At 35.5% G+C, this 21,121-nt stretch overlaps 1 protein-coding gene across 9 annotated transcripts in view; it reads right to left on the bottom strand.

The window, feature by feature from the left end:
- LOC141394647 (uncharacterized) overlaps positions 1 to 21,121 on the bottom strand; it is a 992,399-nt gene that overhangs the window by 365,199 nt on the left and 606,079 nt on the right. For 5 of the 9 annotated variants that reach the window (XM_073969381.1, XM_073969382.1, XM_073969383.1 and 2 more), the window contains one exon: positions 5,527 to 6,220. The exons of the other annotated variants lie outside the window; for them this stretch is intronic. In XM_073969381.1, coding sequence (XP_073825482.1) covers positions 6,183 to 6,220 — 38 coding nt within the window. In that variant the 3' untranslated portion in view covers positions 5,527 to 6,182. Of the gene's footprint in view, positions 1 to 5,526; positions 6,221 to 21,121 lie in introns of those variants that run through there. 9 annotated transcript variants of the gene reach the window in all.

Below are 21,121 nucleotides of genomic sequence, written 5' to 3'. Positions count from 1 at the left end.
ATAAAGTATACACATTTTTGACCAGAATAAAATTCTAAGTCGATATAGTCATGTCAGTCAGTCTGTAGAAATTAAAATCGGTACAAATTATTATATCGGTCCAAACTTAGTTTAACTTCGAAGAGGGCCATATCGGTCTACCTTTTAATCATTTGCGATGTCAAAATGTGTTAAATAGATATTTTACTTTAATCATTGAAAACGGTTTTCTTTAAGCATGTTTGGACGATCAGTGTCTCGTAGAAATGTTATGATGTGCGAAGTATGGACCAGAGTTGCCGTGCGAGCCATTTGGGCGAAAAGTTTCGAATGTTTATATGGGAGGTACCTGAAGAAGTGGACCGATATGGCTCATTCTCGAACTTAAGCTAAGTTTGGATAAAATATTACGAAGGCCAAATTTTGGACCGAATCGGTTGATCCGTTCGAGAGTTATTGTGCGTCCAGAAAGCCAGACGAAACAGATTGCGTCCAAACATAATTGAGGCGCTCAGCGCCAAAACGACCTAACCCACATGTCCACAAAAATCAAACAGATTATAAAAATCTAACTAGAACCTTTTGAAATAACTATTAAAACAATTCCATATTGCATTGATTAACACTAGGTAATACTACGTTCTAAAATAATACAATATGGAATTTTTTAGAATTTGTTACAAAAGGTTTCAGTTAAATCTTTACACTCTGTTTGATTTTTTTGGGCATGTGGGTTAGGCCGTTTTGGCACTGAGCGCCTCAATTGGGGTCTAAAATAATTATGTCGATAAGACACATTTTGATCGTATGAAAGTGTTTATATCCTCGTTAGCCTAAAGGCTGAGGGCATAAAAATGCCATACCAAACCGTATTATATACTTATATATGTATCTCAAAAACGGTACAACCTAGGAAAAAATTACGAAAGCCAATCTTGTAGGGATTTTTTACAGCAACTACATATTCTTCAGTCCCATTTCGAAAGGATTTGCAGTTTTCATGCTAAATCCTGAAGACCAACGAAAAAAAATTGAACGTTTGATCTGAACCTTTATACATCAAAAATGGTAGGAAAATATCAATCAGCCAATCTCGTACAGAATTTTCGCTGCTACAACATTTTCTTTAGTCCCATTTCGACAGGACTTACGGTTTCCAAGCAAAATCGTGAAAACCTAAAAAACCCCTAAGAATGTGAACTTTGATCGCGATTTATTAAAAATATCCATACAGCGATTTGTTCTTATGTTTGGATTTTTCTCATAGCTTTTTCAAAATCCGCAAAAACTTGCCTGGTGTAAGCGGTTTTCATTTAAAGTTAGTTAAGGTGTACTGTGTATAACATTGTTTTATAAGGAGGCGATACAGTCAATCCATTGTCCTAATTTAAACTTCTATATCTCAATAACGATAACAACTGCGAAGATATGATGAAAGTCAATCGTGTAGAGAATTTTCATAGCTATAACACTATCTTTAGTCCCATTTCAATAGGACTTGCGGTATCCAAAAAAAAAAACCTAAAAAACCCTTCAAAATGTCAACTTGAATCGCGATTTATTTAATCATCTATGAACACTGCAGTTTCAGAATCCGCTATAACTTCCATTTAAATTTTATTCATGAGCACCGTGGTTTTTGAACGAAAAAATGATTAAAGAGTGGTATCGAGTCTTCTTTGGGCCTACAAAACTCTTCCCCGGAAATGTGTCAGCACTGGTCCACGTTTTTTATTACCCACCATAGAACGGTACCGCCCGATTTTGGGGGTTTTCAGGGATTTAGCTGCATTATCCTATAGAAAGGCTGAAATTTAGTATTTAGTCTTCTCTGGGGCTATAATAACTTTTCCCTCTAATTTGTCAGTACATTTCCACGTTGTGATATAGCCACTGACATTTATGATAAGTACCAGTGTTCGAAATTTCGATCAGTCAACTTTGCACATATGTAAAGTCGTGCTTGAGCATCTAAATCATCTTCTTTATATTTTGTGAAACGGTTTCATATATTGGCAATAATTGACCATGATTACTTTTTAAATTTCAGTTTTTAGTGTTTTCAAAAATTTCAAAAAATTAACCGCTCCATCTAGGAGGAGGGGAAGTTTTCAAGGGAAGAATTTTTTTATTTGCTGACAGATGAATACATACTAAAACTTATTTAAAATTTGTTTACTGTTCAAAAAATCGAACACCAAGTACGAAATGCGTTAAACAGGTAAACAGAGATGTCTCTGTAAACATTATCTAGGTATGCTATACACTCCGGTTCATCTGAATAGAACCAACCAATATTTGTCTACAAATACCGTTATATCAGATGAAAGGAGAGGAATTGTAAATTATAATTTTGTGCACATGTAGAGTATATAGTAGCCGATATTTCCAATACCTAACATGTTTCACATATGCGTCATAACGGTACTTTTTACTCGCTTTATGAAAAAATGTCAAAATATTAGCATTTTGAATGGTTCACCAGGATAGAACCACCTTTAGAATTTACACAAATCCTTTGTTAGACGTGGTAATCTTTAACAAAAAACTATTTATAATTATAAATAAACGCCGTGAATATTAAATGCTATCAAATATTGTGCAAAAATGTGTATTAGGGTCTTGAAATTTGATGAAAATCGATGCTTAGAGCTCCAAAAAATATTTTATGAAGAAATCGGTAGAAACAATTTATAAAGACAAAATTTTATACTGAATTATGTTCAAAATTTTCTATACTACAATAAAATTACAAAAAAGTCACATTTGATAGGTTTATGAGTCCGAAACAGAGGAAATATTGTAAAGATAATTCAAAATTCTACCTTTCCAATCCAAAATTTGATATTTTATCTCAGGAAAGTGAATGCAAATCGATGGGTTCCACCCAGTTTCGTTGGCTGTGAACATCTACTGGTCCAACAAATAAAGAAAATCCCACCGCAGAACGCTTCACGGTCAGATATGGCAAATTGCATTGTAATCGGGTAGATAGATATAGATAGGATAGATGTATCAGAAGTGGCTACCAATGTCGATTTTCCAATTTTGGAACTTTTATTTGAAATGTATACTTATATACATAATTGTTCCCATCTTGTTCCCCTACTGGGACAAGGGAGCTTCTCTCATATGAATGAGTGCAACCCGATTCATACTAGCTCAATGCAATAATGTTTCTCCTGGGTAACAAACGGGCCTACTGCATAATATATTAGGTTTTGTGTAGAATACAACATTTTCCTCCCATGCCAAAAATTGTCTCTATCATGATAGAGAAATTCCCAGCATTATTGCAAATTGTCCAAAATATTAATTTTGGTGAGGGTACCCTCCTGGCGTATAATAAAATATGAATACTTTTGGGAGTCATAAATTTGTTTGCATGCCAATTAATTGAATTTCTACTCATTATTTGTTGTTTTTACCGGTTAAAATATATTTTTGATATCACAATATATATCCACAATGAACTATTTTCGAAATACCCTAAAAAGAACAAAATCGAGTGCATTTCCGAGCATATATATGATAAAAGTGCACTTTTTTGGACTATAGATATTCAATAAACTCACAATGTTCCCTTTGAAAATTTGTTTATAGCTTTTGTAGTGTTCAATTAAATTGGAGTAGTGTCGCTCTGTCGAAAATTTCACGGTCAGATATGGCAAATTGCATTGTAATTGGGTATATTTGCAGCGGCTTATATATTTATTTATATTAGGTGTATTCTAAAAAGGACCTAATATTCAAAGAAAATTTATAGATGTATAAAAAGGGGCTACCAAAGTCAATTCTCCAATTTTGGAACTTTTATTAGAAATGTATAAATGTATAAATGTATAACTATAAATGTATAAATGATATATGTACATAATTGTTCCACAAACATCCCACAAGGACAGGGGAGGCTTTTTTCATATGAATGAGTGCACCCCTATTCATACTAACTCAATGATATGGGATCTATTGTTTATCGCCGTGTCCGAACGACGTGTCCTAAGCACCGCATGTAGAGAAGTTTTTCATGGCTGAAATACTCAGAAAATGTCACCATCATTACTGAGGTGGCCTGGCCTCGGAACCAAACCCGGGCATTTTCCGTGAAAGGCGGGTGTGCATGCCATTGCACCACGGTGGCACCCTAATAGAAATGTCAAAACATGGCAATTTTATATTTTTTGATTTTTGAAGAATAGACTTCGGAGGCATTTAAAATGCTCAAAGCAAAAAAAAAAAATCATTACGTATCTTCATTTCTAATATTATTCCATAGAGTGGAGCTATATTTAAACTTCACATCCGCCTTGTACGCAGAATGTCGTGGGTTCGATTCCCCGGCGAAGTAACTTCAAACTTTCAACGGTGGCAAAATACACCTCAGTAATGTTGGCGACATTTTCTGAGTATTTCAGCCATATAAAACTTCTCTAGAAGTGGCGTCTTAGGACAATCCGTTCGGAGACGGCGATAAACTGTAGGTAACAAGCTTAATGTGATAAGGTGACAGAATCGACAGAGTTATTTCTTACAATAAACTTATTTGATCCATAAAGCAATTTTGATTTGCTGAAAGCTGGTCGGCCCCGTCTGACTATAACATTTGCTTACTTGTTATACCCTACACCACACTGTGGTAAGGAGTATTATGGCTTTGTGCATTTGTATGTACCATACAAAAGAAAACGAAATATACCCATAGTTCCTTTTGGGGATATACATACATATAATCACTTTCTGAGTCGATTTATGCATGTCCGTCGTCCGCCTGTCCGTGTATTTTTGTTCGCAACGTACAGGTCGCATTTTTTGTCCGATTCAACTGAAAATTGGGGAATATAATTTTTTTAGCCATAGGAAGAACGCTATTGCTTTTGGTGAAAATCGGTTCAGATTTGGATATAGCTCCCATATATATTTTCGTCTGATTTGACGTATTTGCTGCACCAAACACGCTATATACGTCCGATTTTAATGAAGCTGAGAATGTGTGACTGAACTCGGTCTAGAAATAAATGTGCCAAATTACATCGAAATCGGTTCAGATTTGGATATAGCTTCCACATATTATTTGCGGCCTATTTATGTATTTTCGGCACCAAACACGCTATATACGTCCGATTTTAATGAAGCTGAGAATGTGTGACTGAACTCGGTCTAGAAATAAATGTGCCAAATTATAACGAAATCGGTTCCGATTTGGATAAAGCTCCCATATACATATATTTTCGGCCGATTTGATATATTTGCGGCACCAAACACGCTATATACGTCCAATTTTGATGAAATTTGGAATGTGTGACTGAACTCGGTATAGAAATAAGTGTGCCAAATTATAACGAAATCGGTTGAGGTTTGGATATAGCTCCTATATATATTTTCGCCCGATTCCAGGTATTTGCTGCACCAAACATGCTATATATGTTTGATTTCGATGAAATATGGAACGATTGACTGAATATCTCCTATATATATTTTACATATTCACAGTGGTGTTGAGTATCATATAGTCGGCCCCGCCCGACTATGATCCTTTTCTTACTGGTCTTTTTTATAAATATCAATGAAATGTCTGGTTTTGCAATAGCCTCGTTAGTGTTTCTACGTTTATGCGTTTTTGTAATTTTATAACGTTGAATAGACTTTTTTTATTGAAGGGTATAATAGGTCCGGCTCAGCATAACTTTACGACATTTTTACTTGTTTTTAGTTGCGAAAGGCACTTTCCTATTCTTGTTTTGTAGTATCCGGTTTCCGGTTAAGTGATTGCTTTGTTTGTTGACATAAGCACACACACACATACGCAGAAACATGTACATAAGTGTACATCCATAACAACACTGTAAAAAAATTACAAGATTTTTGCTAAGGCTGATGATATTGTGTAAGAAGTTGACGTATTGTTGTAGTATTTTTTACAATTTATTTATCCTTCATTGCATTCAATTGTAGTTATCACTTCTTTTGAAGTTGACCATTTTATTTTTGTTTGTTTATTTTGTAAATTCCTTTTGCTTGTACTTTGAAATTTATTCAGGTTAGTTTACAGGTTTTTATGTGTGTATTAGTCTTTCTGTGGTATACTGTAGTAAGATCTCAAAACCAAATTTGTTTAAGAAAACAAATTATGAGATTCTTAATCCTCTTTGGCCAATTTCATAAGAAAAATTAGAAATTTCAATGAACTTATTTTAAGTTTACCTTTATTCTTGAAAATTACACAATAAGTTCGGCAACTTACCTAAAACGAGAAATAGAATACAAGTATTTTAAATAATTGTAAACAAATTTGTATGTGGTCTATATAAGAACTCCATTATGGAACTTAATGTATACTTAATAAGTCAATTTGAAATTTTATATAAACATTAAACAATATTCATCTTCAAAAATGTTCATGTCTTTAAAGGCATGAGTGTTTAAAACAGAGCAATAAATTCTCATAGGTATTTAATTCGTCACGAAAGAACTGTGCTGACCACTATATACAATTTAAATTTAAAAGTGTTTAAATTCTATTAAATATTATTTACACACAGTGCCACAATACTCGTAGTATTAAACACATAAAACTGATAAAATAGAAATTGTACGGTTTATTACTCATTAAGTACAACTTTCTATTACACTCTGACACAAATTGAAAACTCAAAATCTGTGCGGTGGAAAAATTCCTTTTGGAGATGATAGCTCTTGGTGAGTATATTAAGAACCCAAACGGACATGTTCGCCATATGTAAATTTTCTGACTTATGGCGTCATGATTGTTTTGGCTGTCCCCCTATTTTTCTTTGATATAGCCCCGTAGGTGGTACCGTTCTCCTAGCTGAACACATTTTGTAGATTAGATAACACTGTGCAACAAAATGGAGGTGAAGTCTGGGGCACGAAAAATTCCTCTTGGGGAAGAAAGGCCTTGGTGAGTATATTATGAACCCCGAAGGACAGATCCGCCGTTAGTCGAACTTCCGAGTTATGGCGTGATGAAATTTTTGTTAGAGACCCTGTGGGCCATCAGGAATTAGCGTTATATATTTGTTCACTGTTGCTTTGGAAAAGATCTTTATATTTCCGATTGGCGTTATTGTAGCATCGTTTTGAGATGACATGTTCTCAGTCGAATCGAATGGGAATTGTTTTTGTAGAACATTTCGTCCTTGTAACTCAATTCCATAATATGGAGGGTATAATTAAATTTGTCATTCCGTTTGTTACACATTAATCGGCGACCCCATAAAGTATATATATTCTTGATCAGGGTAAAACTCTAAGTCGATATAACAATGTCTGTCTGTCCGTTTGTTGAAATCAAAATAAATCTTTGTAATTTGGTATAGAAGTTTCTATTACTACTAGGATGTTTGGTATTGCAAATGTGCTATATTGGTCCACTTTTGATATAGCCCGCATAGAGCGGTACCACCCGATTTTCGATATTTTGAAGGTTTTAGCTTCATTATCACACCGAAATGGCTGAAGTTGGTACCTAGACTTCGTCGGGGTTATAAAACCTTTCCCCAGAATTTGTCGGTATAGGCCTACGCCTTCATATAGACCCCATAGAACGGTACCTCCCGCTTTGCGGTATTTTGTGGCCTCAATATTGCATATGGCTGAAATGTTGTATTAAGTCTCCTTTTGGGTTATACAACTTTTCATATGAAAATTGTCGCTAGACCTTCCAGATTGTCGGTATTTTGAAGGTTGTGGCCTCAATATTCCTCCGAAATGGCTGAAATTTGTTATTTTGTCTTCGTTGCGGGTGCAAAACTTTCCACCTGAAATTTGTAGGTATAGGTTCACGCCCCCCATATTGCTCCCATGGAAGTGTACTTCCCGATTTTCGCTATTTTGAAGGTTGTGGCTTCAATATTCCACCGAAATGGCTGACATTTAGTATTTAATCTTCATTTGGGGGTGCAAAACTTTCCACCCCTGAAATTTTTAGGTATGTGTCCACGACTTCACACTGCCCTAAGGAAGTGTACTTCCCGATTTTCGGTATTTTGAAGGTTGTGGCCTCAATATTCCACCGAAATGGCTGGTATTTGGTATTCATTTGGGGTATTAAACGTTCCATATGAAATTTGGTACTTAGTTTTTGTTGGGGGTATTCAACTTTCTCCCAGAAATTTGTCGCTAGAGGTCCACGTCTTCATATAGCCCCCCATAGAACGGTACCCCCAATTTTCGGCATTTTAAAGGCTGTGGCCACAGCAACCCACCAAAATGGTTGAAATTTGGTATTTAGTCTTTGTTGGAAGTAAAAGCCTTTCTGAGTGAAATTCGTCGGCATAGGTCGACGTTTCGATATAGCCGCCATAGAACGGAACCTCCCGAATTTTGTAATTCTGAAGGTTGTCACGTCAATATCCCACCGAAGGACTAAAATTTGTTAATTAGTCTTCTCTTCCAGAAGAGAATTATCAGTATAAGTCCGCGAGTTCATATATCCCCATAGATGCGTACCTCTTGATTTTCGGTATTTTGAAGGTTTTACCGAAATATCGGAAATTTGGTATTTTGTCTTCTTTGAGTCTAAAAATTTTCCTCCGAATTTCGGTATTTTGAAGGTTGTCCACATTGTTTTACCGAACTTGCTGAAATTTGGTATTTACTATTCTTCATAAACGAAATGAAACTAATTGTTCCATTTTACTTCAATATAACTCGTTATGTAGGGTATAACTACTTCGGCCTGACTGAAATTAACGCCGTTCTTACTTGTTTTCTTTAATATGTGCATGTAAATTGTCCAAAATTTAACCGAGGCACTGGTAAGCTCTTTCGTACAAAGATGTCCCCTTCGAGAAAAGAAGTCTGCCTACGAAAAACCATGGATGACAGGGGAAATTCGAAACAAGGGCAAGCAGTAGTTTTAAACATTGTAAGCAGTAAACAGAGCTCCGAATACTCGCTCGAATTCGCTCGAATTCCACTCGCGAGTGAAACCCTTCTTGAATTCGAGCAAGTCCAGGGGGGAAACTTGCCCCCTCCCCAACACCAAACAAAAACTTATCCCAACCCCAAATAAACTTGCCCTTCAACCACCAAAAATATGGCACCAAAAAAAAACTGACCACCTCCCCTCAAATTTTCACTCGCGAGTGAATCGGAGCTCTGGCAGTAAACGTATGGTTTTTTGATCATTTGTGATAATTTTCAAAAAGTCCATAGAACATGCTGCCTAAGCATTAGCGGGGCAATGACGACCACACCGACTAGGGCTTTAGAAACAATTTTGTTTGTACACCCAGTAGAAATTCAGGTAAGGTATAAGTCGATGAGCGAGTGGATCGGAAAAACATACCACCGAAATATATTAAAGGTCACAACCGGTGAATCTGTAAATCAAATAGTATCCGACCGTATACCTGAAACTGGTAAAGTAGCCTTGTGTGAAGTTTTAATACCAGACAGAGACATGTGGATCGATGGAGATCTAGCACAGATTCCCGCTGGAAGCTGCGTGTTTAAGGATGGGGCTGTACTAGGGGGATAACCGGACTGGGTCTATATATCATGGAACCGGAAAAGAAAATATACCTCCGACCGAATCATAATACCATCCTTCAGGCGAAAATTCGAGCGATAACAGGGTATCTGAACTGGTTTGACACTCACACAAAGCCTACCACTGCAAACATCCTTACGGACAGCAAAGCCATTAAAGCTATAACAACCAAGACAGTGAAATCTAGAACTGTCTTGGAATGTATAATGTCTATAAACGACTACTCCCAACATGGTGGTAACGTCAACAAAATAAGCAGGAATTATATAATAAATTCTTACATTCTAAAATACAACCTTATCCTTATCCCAAATTAGAGCGCACAACAGGCCTCCTTATGGCTTAAGTGTATGTCCACACTAATATGTGGTGAACTTTCATCACCCCTCTTCTCAACTTAACCTAACCTTAGTAGGTATGTGTCTTAAAGAATGTCTCATATAGAAATCTTCACTCACAAACAAATCCAACATAATTTGCATTTAGCAAAGAACAAAAATAGCTGCATGTTTCGTAAGTTCTATATACACAAATTACCTATCATCCTGTAAAAATATTAAGCTTGTAATATATCCAGTTACAATTTTACAAGGATCACGTTACAAATAAAGATAAATGCATTGATGTTCTTATGCATGTCGTGATAAATGTTTCGCTTAAGGGGAGAGAGCGACAACGAGACACAGATAATGTATACATATCTAGAGATTTATATAAAAATGAGATTACATGTGTCATTCATCTACCTCACTCTCCTATTGGCAAAAATTGCGCAACATTACCAATCCTTTAACATAACAACATACACGCATACAATATCGACGCACCACAAAACTTTCATACGCCCCAAATGCTGGATGTCTGTTCGCCGGATGGCACGGCATGTGTGTAGTACACACTGTGTACTGTTCTTGCTAATGTTGGTGCAAAACTCTTAAACAATAAAACTAATTGCAGCGTAATTGGTAACATGAGATATATTTTACACAAACGCGCAATCTTTTATCCTCTTCATATACCATTGAGAATAAGTGTGTATCTAGGTGGCTAAAGAGCGTATGGGTGACAGAAAAGAATGTCGGCTATAACTCAGAGACATATGTAAGAAAAATTTTGAAAAGAAATGTCGATGTAACGATTTAAGATACAAAAATGTGTGGCGATACCAATAATTGGTTCACACCCAAAATCATATGCAGTGACCCATATTCCACATATCGAGTGTTTGCTGCTAACACATATCCACAATGTAACCATAGATGATGATGCTTGTATAAAAGTAGCTATATTAATATGCACGTACACATTGTATGTTTGCCAGAATGATTTCAAAACAGAACATGTGTAATTTTACACTTTACTCCATTAAGAGGACATGCGTAGTCCTGGCCAGGACTAAACCCTTGCAAATGTTAAACGAAAAAAAAAAAAAAACTCGGTGTGTAAATTGTTGAAATGGAAAAGAGAATTTATCAGTGTTAAAAATCTTTGCAGTTGAAATAAAAAATATGTGTGATACAAGATAACAACTACAAATGGTTAAGACAAATTGCAGGTAGGAAGGTTGCCATATATTCATATGTTTCATATATGTATGTGTGTGAATACATTCATATGTATGTACATATGTATATTTGTATGTGATCCCTCGAGAGAAATTTAAATTGAAAATTGATTGAAGGATAGAACAAAAACAAATGAATTCATATTACATTTCTTTATCAAATAATCATGGAATGTGGCATTGTTATCAAAATTTCATTTTGCATGCCAGAGTCAAAAAATTGCATTCAATTGTAGTAAACATATAAAAGCTGATGTAGCCAAAAAGAAATCTGATATTCTATGTTGTTTAAATTTCGGGAGAGAGAAAAACCTTCTACAAAAGTATTTAGATATCGGCCTAATTTCTTCGTAGTACGTTAGACTCGTCTTCGAGCCTCTGATACGATAATTTTGTGAACTTCTAATTCGTGGGGACTTTATAAAGTTTATATATTCTTGATAGACATAAAATTCTAAGTCGATATGATATGATATCCCCCATATGAGAGTTCCTCGCAAAGTTCGGTATTTTAAAGGTTTCAGTGTCATTGTCAAACCGAAATGATGTCATCCATAGTATTGGGTCTTCGATAGTAGGTCCACATTTTCATATTTTGAAGGTTTAGTATTCGATACTTTGGGGTATAAAATATTACGGAAGAAAATTATCAGTACAGGACCACATTTTCATATAGCTCCCATTAAAGGGAACCTCCCGATTTTTGGTACTTCGATGGTTGTGGCTCAATATCCCACCGAAATGGCTGAAATTTGGCATTCAGTCTTTGCTAGGGGTATAAAACTTCCACCTGAAATATAAGGGTATAACCCCCATAGAACGGGTCCTCCCGATTTTCGATAGTTTGAAATGACTGGAATTTTGTCTTCGATGGGGTATAGAATATCCCAGAAGAGTATTGTCCGTATAGTTACACTTTTTTATATAGCCTCCGTAGAAAGTTACCGATTTTCAGTATCTGGAAGGTTGTGGCAATATCCCACCGAAATGGCTGAAATTTGGTATTTGCTCTTAGTTGGGGTGCAAACCTTCCCACCAGAAATTTGTCGGTATAAGTCAACGTCTTTATATAGACTACGGGTACCCTTGGCCATGCCAGTGTATTTATTGCGTTGTTCGCTCACATAATTACGTACACGAATTACACGACATGGTACATATTTCATACCAACATATCTTCTACATATTTTCATAAATTTTGTTTGTTGATTTTAAAGGAAGTTTCAAATAATTGTCCTTCCTTTAAATATATATTTTATTTTTAATTATATTCGTTTCATTCATGTTTTTAAATGGTGTTATTTAGCTCACCCCGTTTGTTTCATTATTTATTCTTGGGTCAAATTTAGTAATTCAAATTTCACCATCTTCCTGTCAACCGATTAATCTGAAATTTTGTATACACTTTGGATTTTGGTGACAATACAATTATATTTATTCATTATCATTATAAATTAAAGATGGCGGCCGCTACAAAATGGCGGATAACGTAGGTTTTATCAATCCCATCAATATGGGTATCAAATGAAAGGGCTCAACAAGCTCAACAACAATATACAATAAAAAATTGAAATCCAAGATGGCGGCGCTACAAAATGGCGGATAACGTAGGTTTTATCAATCCCATCAATATGGGTATCAAATGAAAGGGCTCAACAAGCAGAATACAATATACTATAAAAAATTGAAATCCAAGATGGCGGCCGCTACAAAATGGCGCATAACGTAGGTTTTATCAATCCCATCAATATGGGTATCAAATGAAAGGGCTCAACAAGCAGAATACAATATACTGTAAAAAATTGAAATCCAAGATGGCGGCAGCTACAAAATGGCGGATAACGTAGTTTTATCAATCCCATCAATATGGGTATCAAATGAAAGGGCTCAACAAGCAGAATACAATATACTATAAAAAATTGAAATCCAAGATGGCGGCCGCTACAAAATGGCGGATAACGTAGGTTTTATCAATCCCATCAATATGGCTGTCAAATGAAAATGCTGAACCAGTAGAATACAATGTACTATATAAAATTAAAATCTAAGATGGCGGCCTCAACAAAATGGCGGATAACTTAGGTTTTATCAATCCCCTCAAAATGGGTATCAAATGAAAGGTCTCAACAAGTAGAATACAATTTACTATGCAATATTGAAATCTAAGATGGCCGCCGCTACGAAATGGCTGATAACAATTTTTTATCAATCCGACCAATATGGGTATCAAATAAAAGGGCTTGACAAGAAGAATACAGTGTACTATACAGTACATCTTATACACCCGAAAGCCATACAGTTTCCAGCTAAGTACAATTACGGGACGGCTGAAAGAAGAATGTTGCCTTTAATACTATCATGGGCTTCTACTATACATAAAATGCAGGGCAGCACTGTGGATCACGCAGTCGTATACTTAGGTGCGAAACTGTTTGAAGAAGGTCAAGCCTACGTGGCTCTTAGTAGAGTAAGATCTTTGCAGGGACTACGTATAGAGGAGTTGGACTGCAATAAACTAACGGGCAAGAAACCATGCAATAATGAAGCACTAAACGAATTAAACAGAATGCGAAATAAAAACTAAAAACTAGAAAATAAAAATAGGTAAAAAAACTTTTTAAGTTAAACGGTTTTATGTTAAACATACATTGCAATGTTTAAGATAAATGTACTAAAAACAAAAAATAATAAAATAGATACAGTGGTGGGAATTATAAACATATGCATAGACTAGACTAAAATAAAACCGTGGGGCACGTCAATTGTCTAAAATCGTTGATTAAAATGTTTGTTTTGTAATGTTACACTATAATTAGGCAGTTGTTCAAACGACAACGATGGACGTGTGATAAGTAGGGCTAGAATGTGCCCCACGGTTTTATTTTAGTCTAGTCTATGCATATGTTTATAATTCCCACGACTGTATCTATTTTATTATTTTTTGTTTTTAGTACATTTATCTTAAACATTGCAATGTATGTTTAACATAAAACCGTTTAACTTAAAAAGTTTTTTTTACCTATTTTTATTTCTCATGGCTTTGGTGTTTTTGTTTTGTTATATTATTTGTATACCCTATACCACAATGTGGAAAAAGGTATTATAAGTTTGTTTTGGTAAAAATTCATGTAACACCGCGAAATATTCGTCGGAGACCCCCGATGTGGTATACCAATCTTCATATCTCGACGAGATAAAGCGATTTTGAGATGTGTGTCCGTCCGTCCGTCCGTCTGTCCATTATAAATTGTAAACACGCTCCAGGCCCCAATTATGGACCGATCGTCACGAAATTTTGTATGTAGGTCGGGTTCAGATCAGAATAGATCCCTATTCTTGTTGGTGATGATCGTGAAATATTTAGCGGGTGAAATGGACCAAAAACATAATATTTATCCAATTTTGTAGCGGCTCTGTAGGTCTCAATAATACTCCTATTAACGCTGTAATTTGCAATAAAGTGTTTGCTAGATAACGGGCCTACTGCCTAATATATAATGGGTTCTGTGTAGAGAACCACAATTTTATCCCATGCTACATATTGTCTCTCCAAAAGTTTATGTAACACCACGAAATATTCGTCCTAGACCCCTTATTTGATATGCCAAAATGCGTATCTCGGCGAGATAAATCGATTTAGCGATGCGTGTCCGTCCATTAAAAAAAAATATATGTTTGGATCCAAACAAGAATATGTTTGCAATATTTTGTAACATATCTCAATTTTATTTGTTTAGGTACCGAAATATATTTTATGTTAGAACATTTTTGTTTTCTTCTTTCTAAAAGTGACTACATTATTATTTACTTTTTAATAAATTACACTGTGCAACACAAAAATTATTAACCATATTCTGACACCGCAGTGTGATAGAACACCAAAAATGAGAAGACACATCTCTCGCCGTTTTTCCCTATCTCATCAACTTTCGCGGTAATAGGCCTCCAAACGTTTGAGGCTTTGATGTAGAAAGGGTCATGTAGTCAGGACTATATCTTCCAAACCGTTAGGAAATTTGAATTTATCTCCGTGGCAAAGTTGTAGCACTTGTCTTAAAGAACAAAATTGTGAACACATATAATCCATCAAGCTTCATCTGCAAGGTCAAAATCGCTATGGTCAAATTTCTTTTAACATTTTTTCTCAAGTTTTGTTATACACAAGTGTACCTCAGATCTCAATAAACATCTTCCTAGAATATACGAACTCTGTAGAAACAGATCTTAATGTTCCAAATAGCAAAACAATTGCGATTTTTATCCTCTTTTCTAGGATTCTGCTCAAACCGCTCAAAATTCAAGAAAACTATCAACCACAATAGCGTAGCAACGGCATCCATAAACAACTTTCTGGAATATGCGAAATGTCTATGAACGGTTCTTAATGGTAAAAATAGCAAAAATCTTTTGAAAATATCCCATTTATATACTTTTTTCTCCGACTCTGGTCCAAAGATACGCAACCGCCCAAAAATTAAGTATACCGTCAACCACAAAAATTTACCTAAGATTTCAATAAACAACTTTTTAGAACATATGAAGATTCTAGGAATGATTCTTAGGGCTGATTAAATTAATTAAATTTTTTTAACATTTCCCCTGCTCAGGTTTGGAAATAACAAACTGTTAAAAACTCAAGGAAACTTGAAAGGTTTGTTATTTACGGACCTAAACAGGAAAGAATGATCTAAAATAATCGAATTTTGAGCTTGAAGAATCGTTCCTAGAATCTTCATTTGTTCAAGAAACTTGTTTGTTGGAATCTAAGGTACATTTTCGTAGTTGACTGTATCCTTAATATTTGGGCGGTTGCGTATCTTTGGACCAGAGTCGGAGAAAAAAGTTTAAAAATGGGATATTTTCAAAAGATTTTTGCTATTTTTACCATTAAGAACCGTTCATAGACATTTTGCATATTCCAGACAGTTGTTTATTGAAGCCTTTGCTACACTATTGTGGTTGATTCTTTTCTTGAATTTTGAACGGTTTAATATCTATGGAGCAGAAGCCGAGAAAAGAGGATAAGAATCGGAATTGTTGTGCTATTTTGACCATTAAGACCTGTTCCTTCAGTGTTCGTATATTCTAGAAAGATGTTTATTGAGATCTGAGGTATATTTTTGTTGTTGGTTGTTTACTTCAAATTTGATCGGTTTGATAGCTGTATAACAATACTTGAGAAAAATTTTAAAAGAAATTTGACCATGGCGATTTTGATCTAGCATATGAAGTTTGGTGGGTTATATGTGGTCACAATTTTTGTTCTTTAAGACAAGAGCTACAACTATGCCTCTGAGATAAATTCAAATTTCATAAGGGTTTGGAAGATATAGTCCTGACTAAATGACCCTTTTTACATCAAAGCCTCAAACCATTGGAGGCCTATAACCGCGAAAGTTGATGAGATAGAGAAAAACGGCGAGACACGTGTCTTCTCATTTTTGGTGTTCTATCACACTGTGAAGTCAGAATATGGTTAATAAAACATGACTCAAAAAATTACACACAGTGTTATTCTATTCCGTTTTTTTTTCTTTCATTAAAGTCTGTTATGTATTTCTTGTGGTATGTGGAATTTTGTGTATGTATCTACGTGTCTGTTGTTGCTTTTGTGTTTTGTATTTCTGTGACTTTTAATAAAAGAAAAAAAAAAAACACCACCATTTATAAATGTGTATGTATGTGTCTGTTTTTTTGTGGCTTTTGGGTTTGTATTTATATTACATTCAAACAAAATTTTGTTTGCACCAAAACAAATATGTGTTTGCAGCCAAACAAATATTTGTTTGCACCCAAATATTTGTTTGCAGGACCCAAATATATGTTATATTTGGGAGTGGTTGCAAACGAATATATTTCGCTGCAAAATATGTTTGGGACATATCTTAGAGAGGTCTTTTTTCCTCCGTGTACGTATACAGACTTTCATTTCATTTTATTAATTCCACCTGGTAATTTAAGTAAGCCAACAAATTTGTACGCGAATTTAAAATAATGGACAAGAAATGTAACTGCAATGAAAGAGAAACAACAATTTACTGTGCTTTGAATGAACACTAATTGTTCAACTGTTTACTTTTCATTCATGTTTTGCAGTTGTTTTACAAATGTTGTACTTTGTAATTTGGGGTCGAACAACGAATAGAGAGCGAACTACGATCAGTATGAACAGGACATTCAAGGTATTTGTCGTCAAAGTGCCTGCTACACCTCTCCATATAAATCCTGCTTACCCGAGCAGCCTACTTGTGGATTTATGACTGACGTAGGTTTGGGATTTCAATGCCCTTAGCTGACAACAATTTTAAGGTTATAACAAAGCGTCTTGCAGTCAGTGTTGCCGAATTTGACGATTTATCGTCATTTTGAAGATTTTTTGGCCTAAAATTGGAAAATGACGATTTGATGCCCTGAAATGACAATTTTTCACGTTGGCCGAAATTGCAGAAATAAAACAGGATAACTATATTTTAACCAAATTTAACGAAAGAATTAAAACAACAATGTTGCAAATTCGATTTTACGAGCTTTTTTAATGTTCTTAGCAATGTCAAGCTATATTGGATATTTTTAGGTACATATCTGGAATACAGGTAGTTGAGCATTTTTGGCTCACATTCGAATTATATCAGTTGAAAGTTTTCTTTTAGGATTGTTAATGGATGAAAATCGTCTATCTCGTTGTGAAAAATATAGGAGTCCAGCTTTCTGCGCACTTTAAGAGGTCAGTTAGTCAGTCATGACCGAAAGACATGGACGGTCACACTGTCAATCCGGCGATATTTGAGCAAAACTGGCAGTGTATTTACCTTGATGCATTGTTGCAAACTCGATAACCATAGGGTGAAAGCTTTTTTATGGCGGTATTTAAATGAGATAAAATTAGCTTTATTGCTGTGGGTTGTATATCTTATGTAGACAGTCTCATTGTCATAACTATAAGCGAAAAATTCACATTCACAATTCACGATTTTTGACGATTTTCAAATTGTTATTGCCGATTTGACGATTTTTTTGACGATTTCCGATCAACAGCTGTCGGCAACGCTGCTTGCAGTGCCTCTTATGTTATGCTTCCTTTTGCTCGTTGATGCTGCATTGTCATCATCCCAAGAGCTATACATACAGCTCTTCTTTCACTTGGATGGGTGTGTTCTATTATTATTTGATAAGGTCGTCGGGGCCACACTTTTTATAACCTCCACTATTAAATATTCTGAATTTATATGGAATAAATATACTTTTTTGAAAACTGGAAATACCTAATTTTAGCTTATTCGGTCAGCTACTTAAAATACTTGAACTCGGGTGGCACCGTTATATGGGGGCTATTCATGTGTCTATTTCCACAATTTTTATACCCTCGAGTCGATTTAGCAATGCCCGTCCGTCTGTCTGTCTGGCTGGCTGGCGCGCACGATTTGACATTCGTCATATTCTGTCCAAACTTAGTTTAAGTTCGAAGATGGGTTATATCGGTCCACTTCTTCCGGTCCCTTCCCCACAAAAGTTCGAAAATGTTCGGATAAGGTGTGCACACGATAACTCTTGAAGGGAGTAACCGTTTTGGTACATACTTTGCACATCGTGAAATTTCTACCAGACTTAGATGAGGTTACAATGTGGACTCAATCGATCCACTCCTTCGGGTACCTCCCACACAAATCTTCGGAAAAGTTCAGTTTATGACCTGCTTTCGCTTTCGTTTTTGTTGCAACACCTTGTATTCATTGCCCTCCATACGACAGTACAAGTTTCATCAGGGGCAGGTCCATACTTCCTGAGAAAATAGCCTGAAAGTTGCAAAAAAAAACCCTATGACACCGTGTGTAGTGGTTGGAGCGCTCTCGAACGTAATATTTTGTCCAAACTTAATTTGAGTTCGAAGATAAACCATATCGGTCCACTCCTACAGGTACCTCTACCACAAAAAGTTATACATTTTCGGAAAAATTGTGCGCATGATAAATCTTGAAGGGAGTGACCGATTTGGTCCATACTTTACACATCCTAATATATCTACTAGACATAGACCAGGTTCGAATATGGGTAACTCCCACACAAAGTTTAAGTTCACTTTAAGCCTGCTCTCGAATCACTTTAATTTTTGTTGAAGCAATTTGCATTCGCTGCCTCAATTACGACGGTAAAAACTTTTTCAGGGGCAAGTCCATACTTCTTGAGAAAATAGCCCGAAAGGTGTAAAATACCCCTATGACACCATATGTAGTGGCTGGAGAGCACGATAACTCTCGAACTGATCAACAGATTTGGTCCAAAATTTGGCCTACGTCATATTTTGTCCAAACTTAGTTTCAGTTTGAAGATGGGAAATACCGGAATATCCCCATACTCACAAAAATGTTACTAAAGTGGAATGACCGATATCTCATTAACGAGGCAACCAATTTGGTCCAAACTTCGGGTCTCCTAATATTTGGTCCAAATTAAGTTTAACTTCTAATATCGCATATCGGCCCTCTCCTTAGGGTACCTCCCCCACAAAATTTCAACATTAGTGTCTAAGTGCAGTTTAGGGTCTGTTCGAAGATCCTTTGGAAATGTATACTGTCTACAGCGATATTATGTTTTCCATTGACAAGTTAATGCTTCCTAGTATACGGGTCCAAAAGTTATACGATGGCCCACTGAAATCACTAGTGGGCGCGATATCTATCGAAAAGATATGACTCCCAAAATAAGATCCACTTCCACAATAGACTATGTCGGTCCATTCCTTCAAATACCTTATCCGCAATACTTTTGAACTTTAATCCTAATCCACATGTTTGTCGGCAAGTTCAAATGTCAAATAGGGCCACAAAATTCTGAAAAGACCCGAAATACATTTGATCTGTCCGTAGTTTCAATTCACATAGGCTGAGGGTATATCTCTGTCGGCAAAGCCGACTGACACTTTTTTACTTGTTTATATAGAAGTTCCACTGGGAACCATAAAAGCCAACTGGTATACAATCTTTCTCGAAAATGGAGATAAAAACTTACAAATTCTTCAAACATAGACCTGTGTCCCCAATTTTCGGGAGATAAGTTTTTTGCGAAATAATAGCTGAATATATCGCAACAAACTTCAAAATACATGAAATCTGGTTGTAACGTTATATAGGGACTATTATAAAACTTGGACCTATGTCCTACATTTTTAGTGGAGAAGTTTCTGGACCACTATTACCCTAAATGCTAAATTCTAGATAATTCGGTCCTCATTCATTGCTCTCGATCTCTTGTGTTTATATATCGCTCTGACAGGTTTATACCGAACAAAATAATTCCGACTGAAAATTCCGTTTTTTTTTGTCACATACTGGTTTCAGTGGAGAATAAAATTAATTGGTCCCAACATTACAATCCATCTTTGTTTTCCAACTTTGATTACCTCCTTGACTGTATTTTAATTTATTCTTAATTTTTTATGCAAATAAATTGTTTTAATATTTAGTTTTAAACTAACAAAAATATGCGTTAACATATTATCAGGATTATATGTCAGTTCTCATATTTCTAACAGCAACAATAATTTATGTCTATTTGTTTCAATATATAACACAAAATATTTTCATGGTACTTCGTTCGGATTCCATTACATGTTGTCCTTTACGCTCCATTTGTGGTCAGCGGTAGTGTTGTCGTGTTTTTTTCTAATGCCTCGTCCTATTGTGTGATTCGGTGTCAGCTAAACCATAGTAAAGATACCGAACGACAACCAAATCCAGCCCTTCCAATGGTTATGCACTTTCCCCCATGGAGTGAGTGTGCACTCCTTCACTCTGATAAACGAAACCCGGTCACTTAAACATTCTATACATTTAGCTATTCCAAGTAATAAATAAATACTCATGTATTAGTTAGTTGCCTGCAACAAAACCCATTAGTGGCAGATACCACAAAAGAAATCAAATTAAAAAAAAAATGAAATTTCTTTTCTGAATGGAATGAAGTTTTGGGGTATGGAAAAATCTAATTGAAAAATAAGTTATTTTTCTCATGCCAACTCTGCTGTGGATGCAACCAGAAAAAAAAGAAAAATGTAATACTCATGCGTG

Source organism: Musca autumnalis, unplaced genomic scaffold, assembly GCF_047663935.1.
Source record: "Musca autumnalis isolate F117 unplaced genomic scaffold, ASM4766393v1 scaffold_2, whole genome shotgun sequence".
Taxonomy (NCBI): Eukaryota; Metazoa; Arthropoda; class Insecta; order Diptera; family Muscidae; genus Musca; species Musca autumnalis.
Note: the sequence above shows the minus strand (reverse complement) of the source record. Positions and strands in the feature narration are given on the sequence as shown.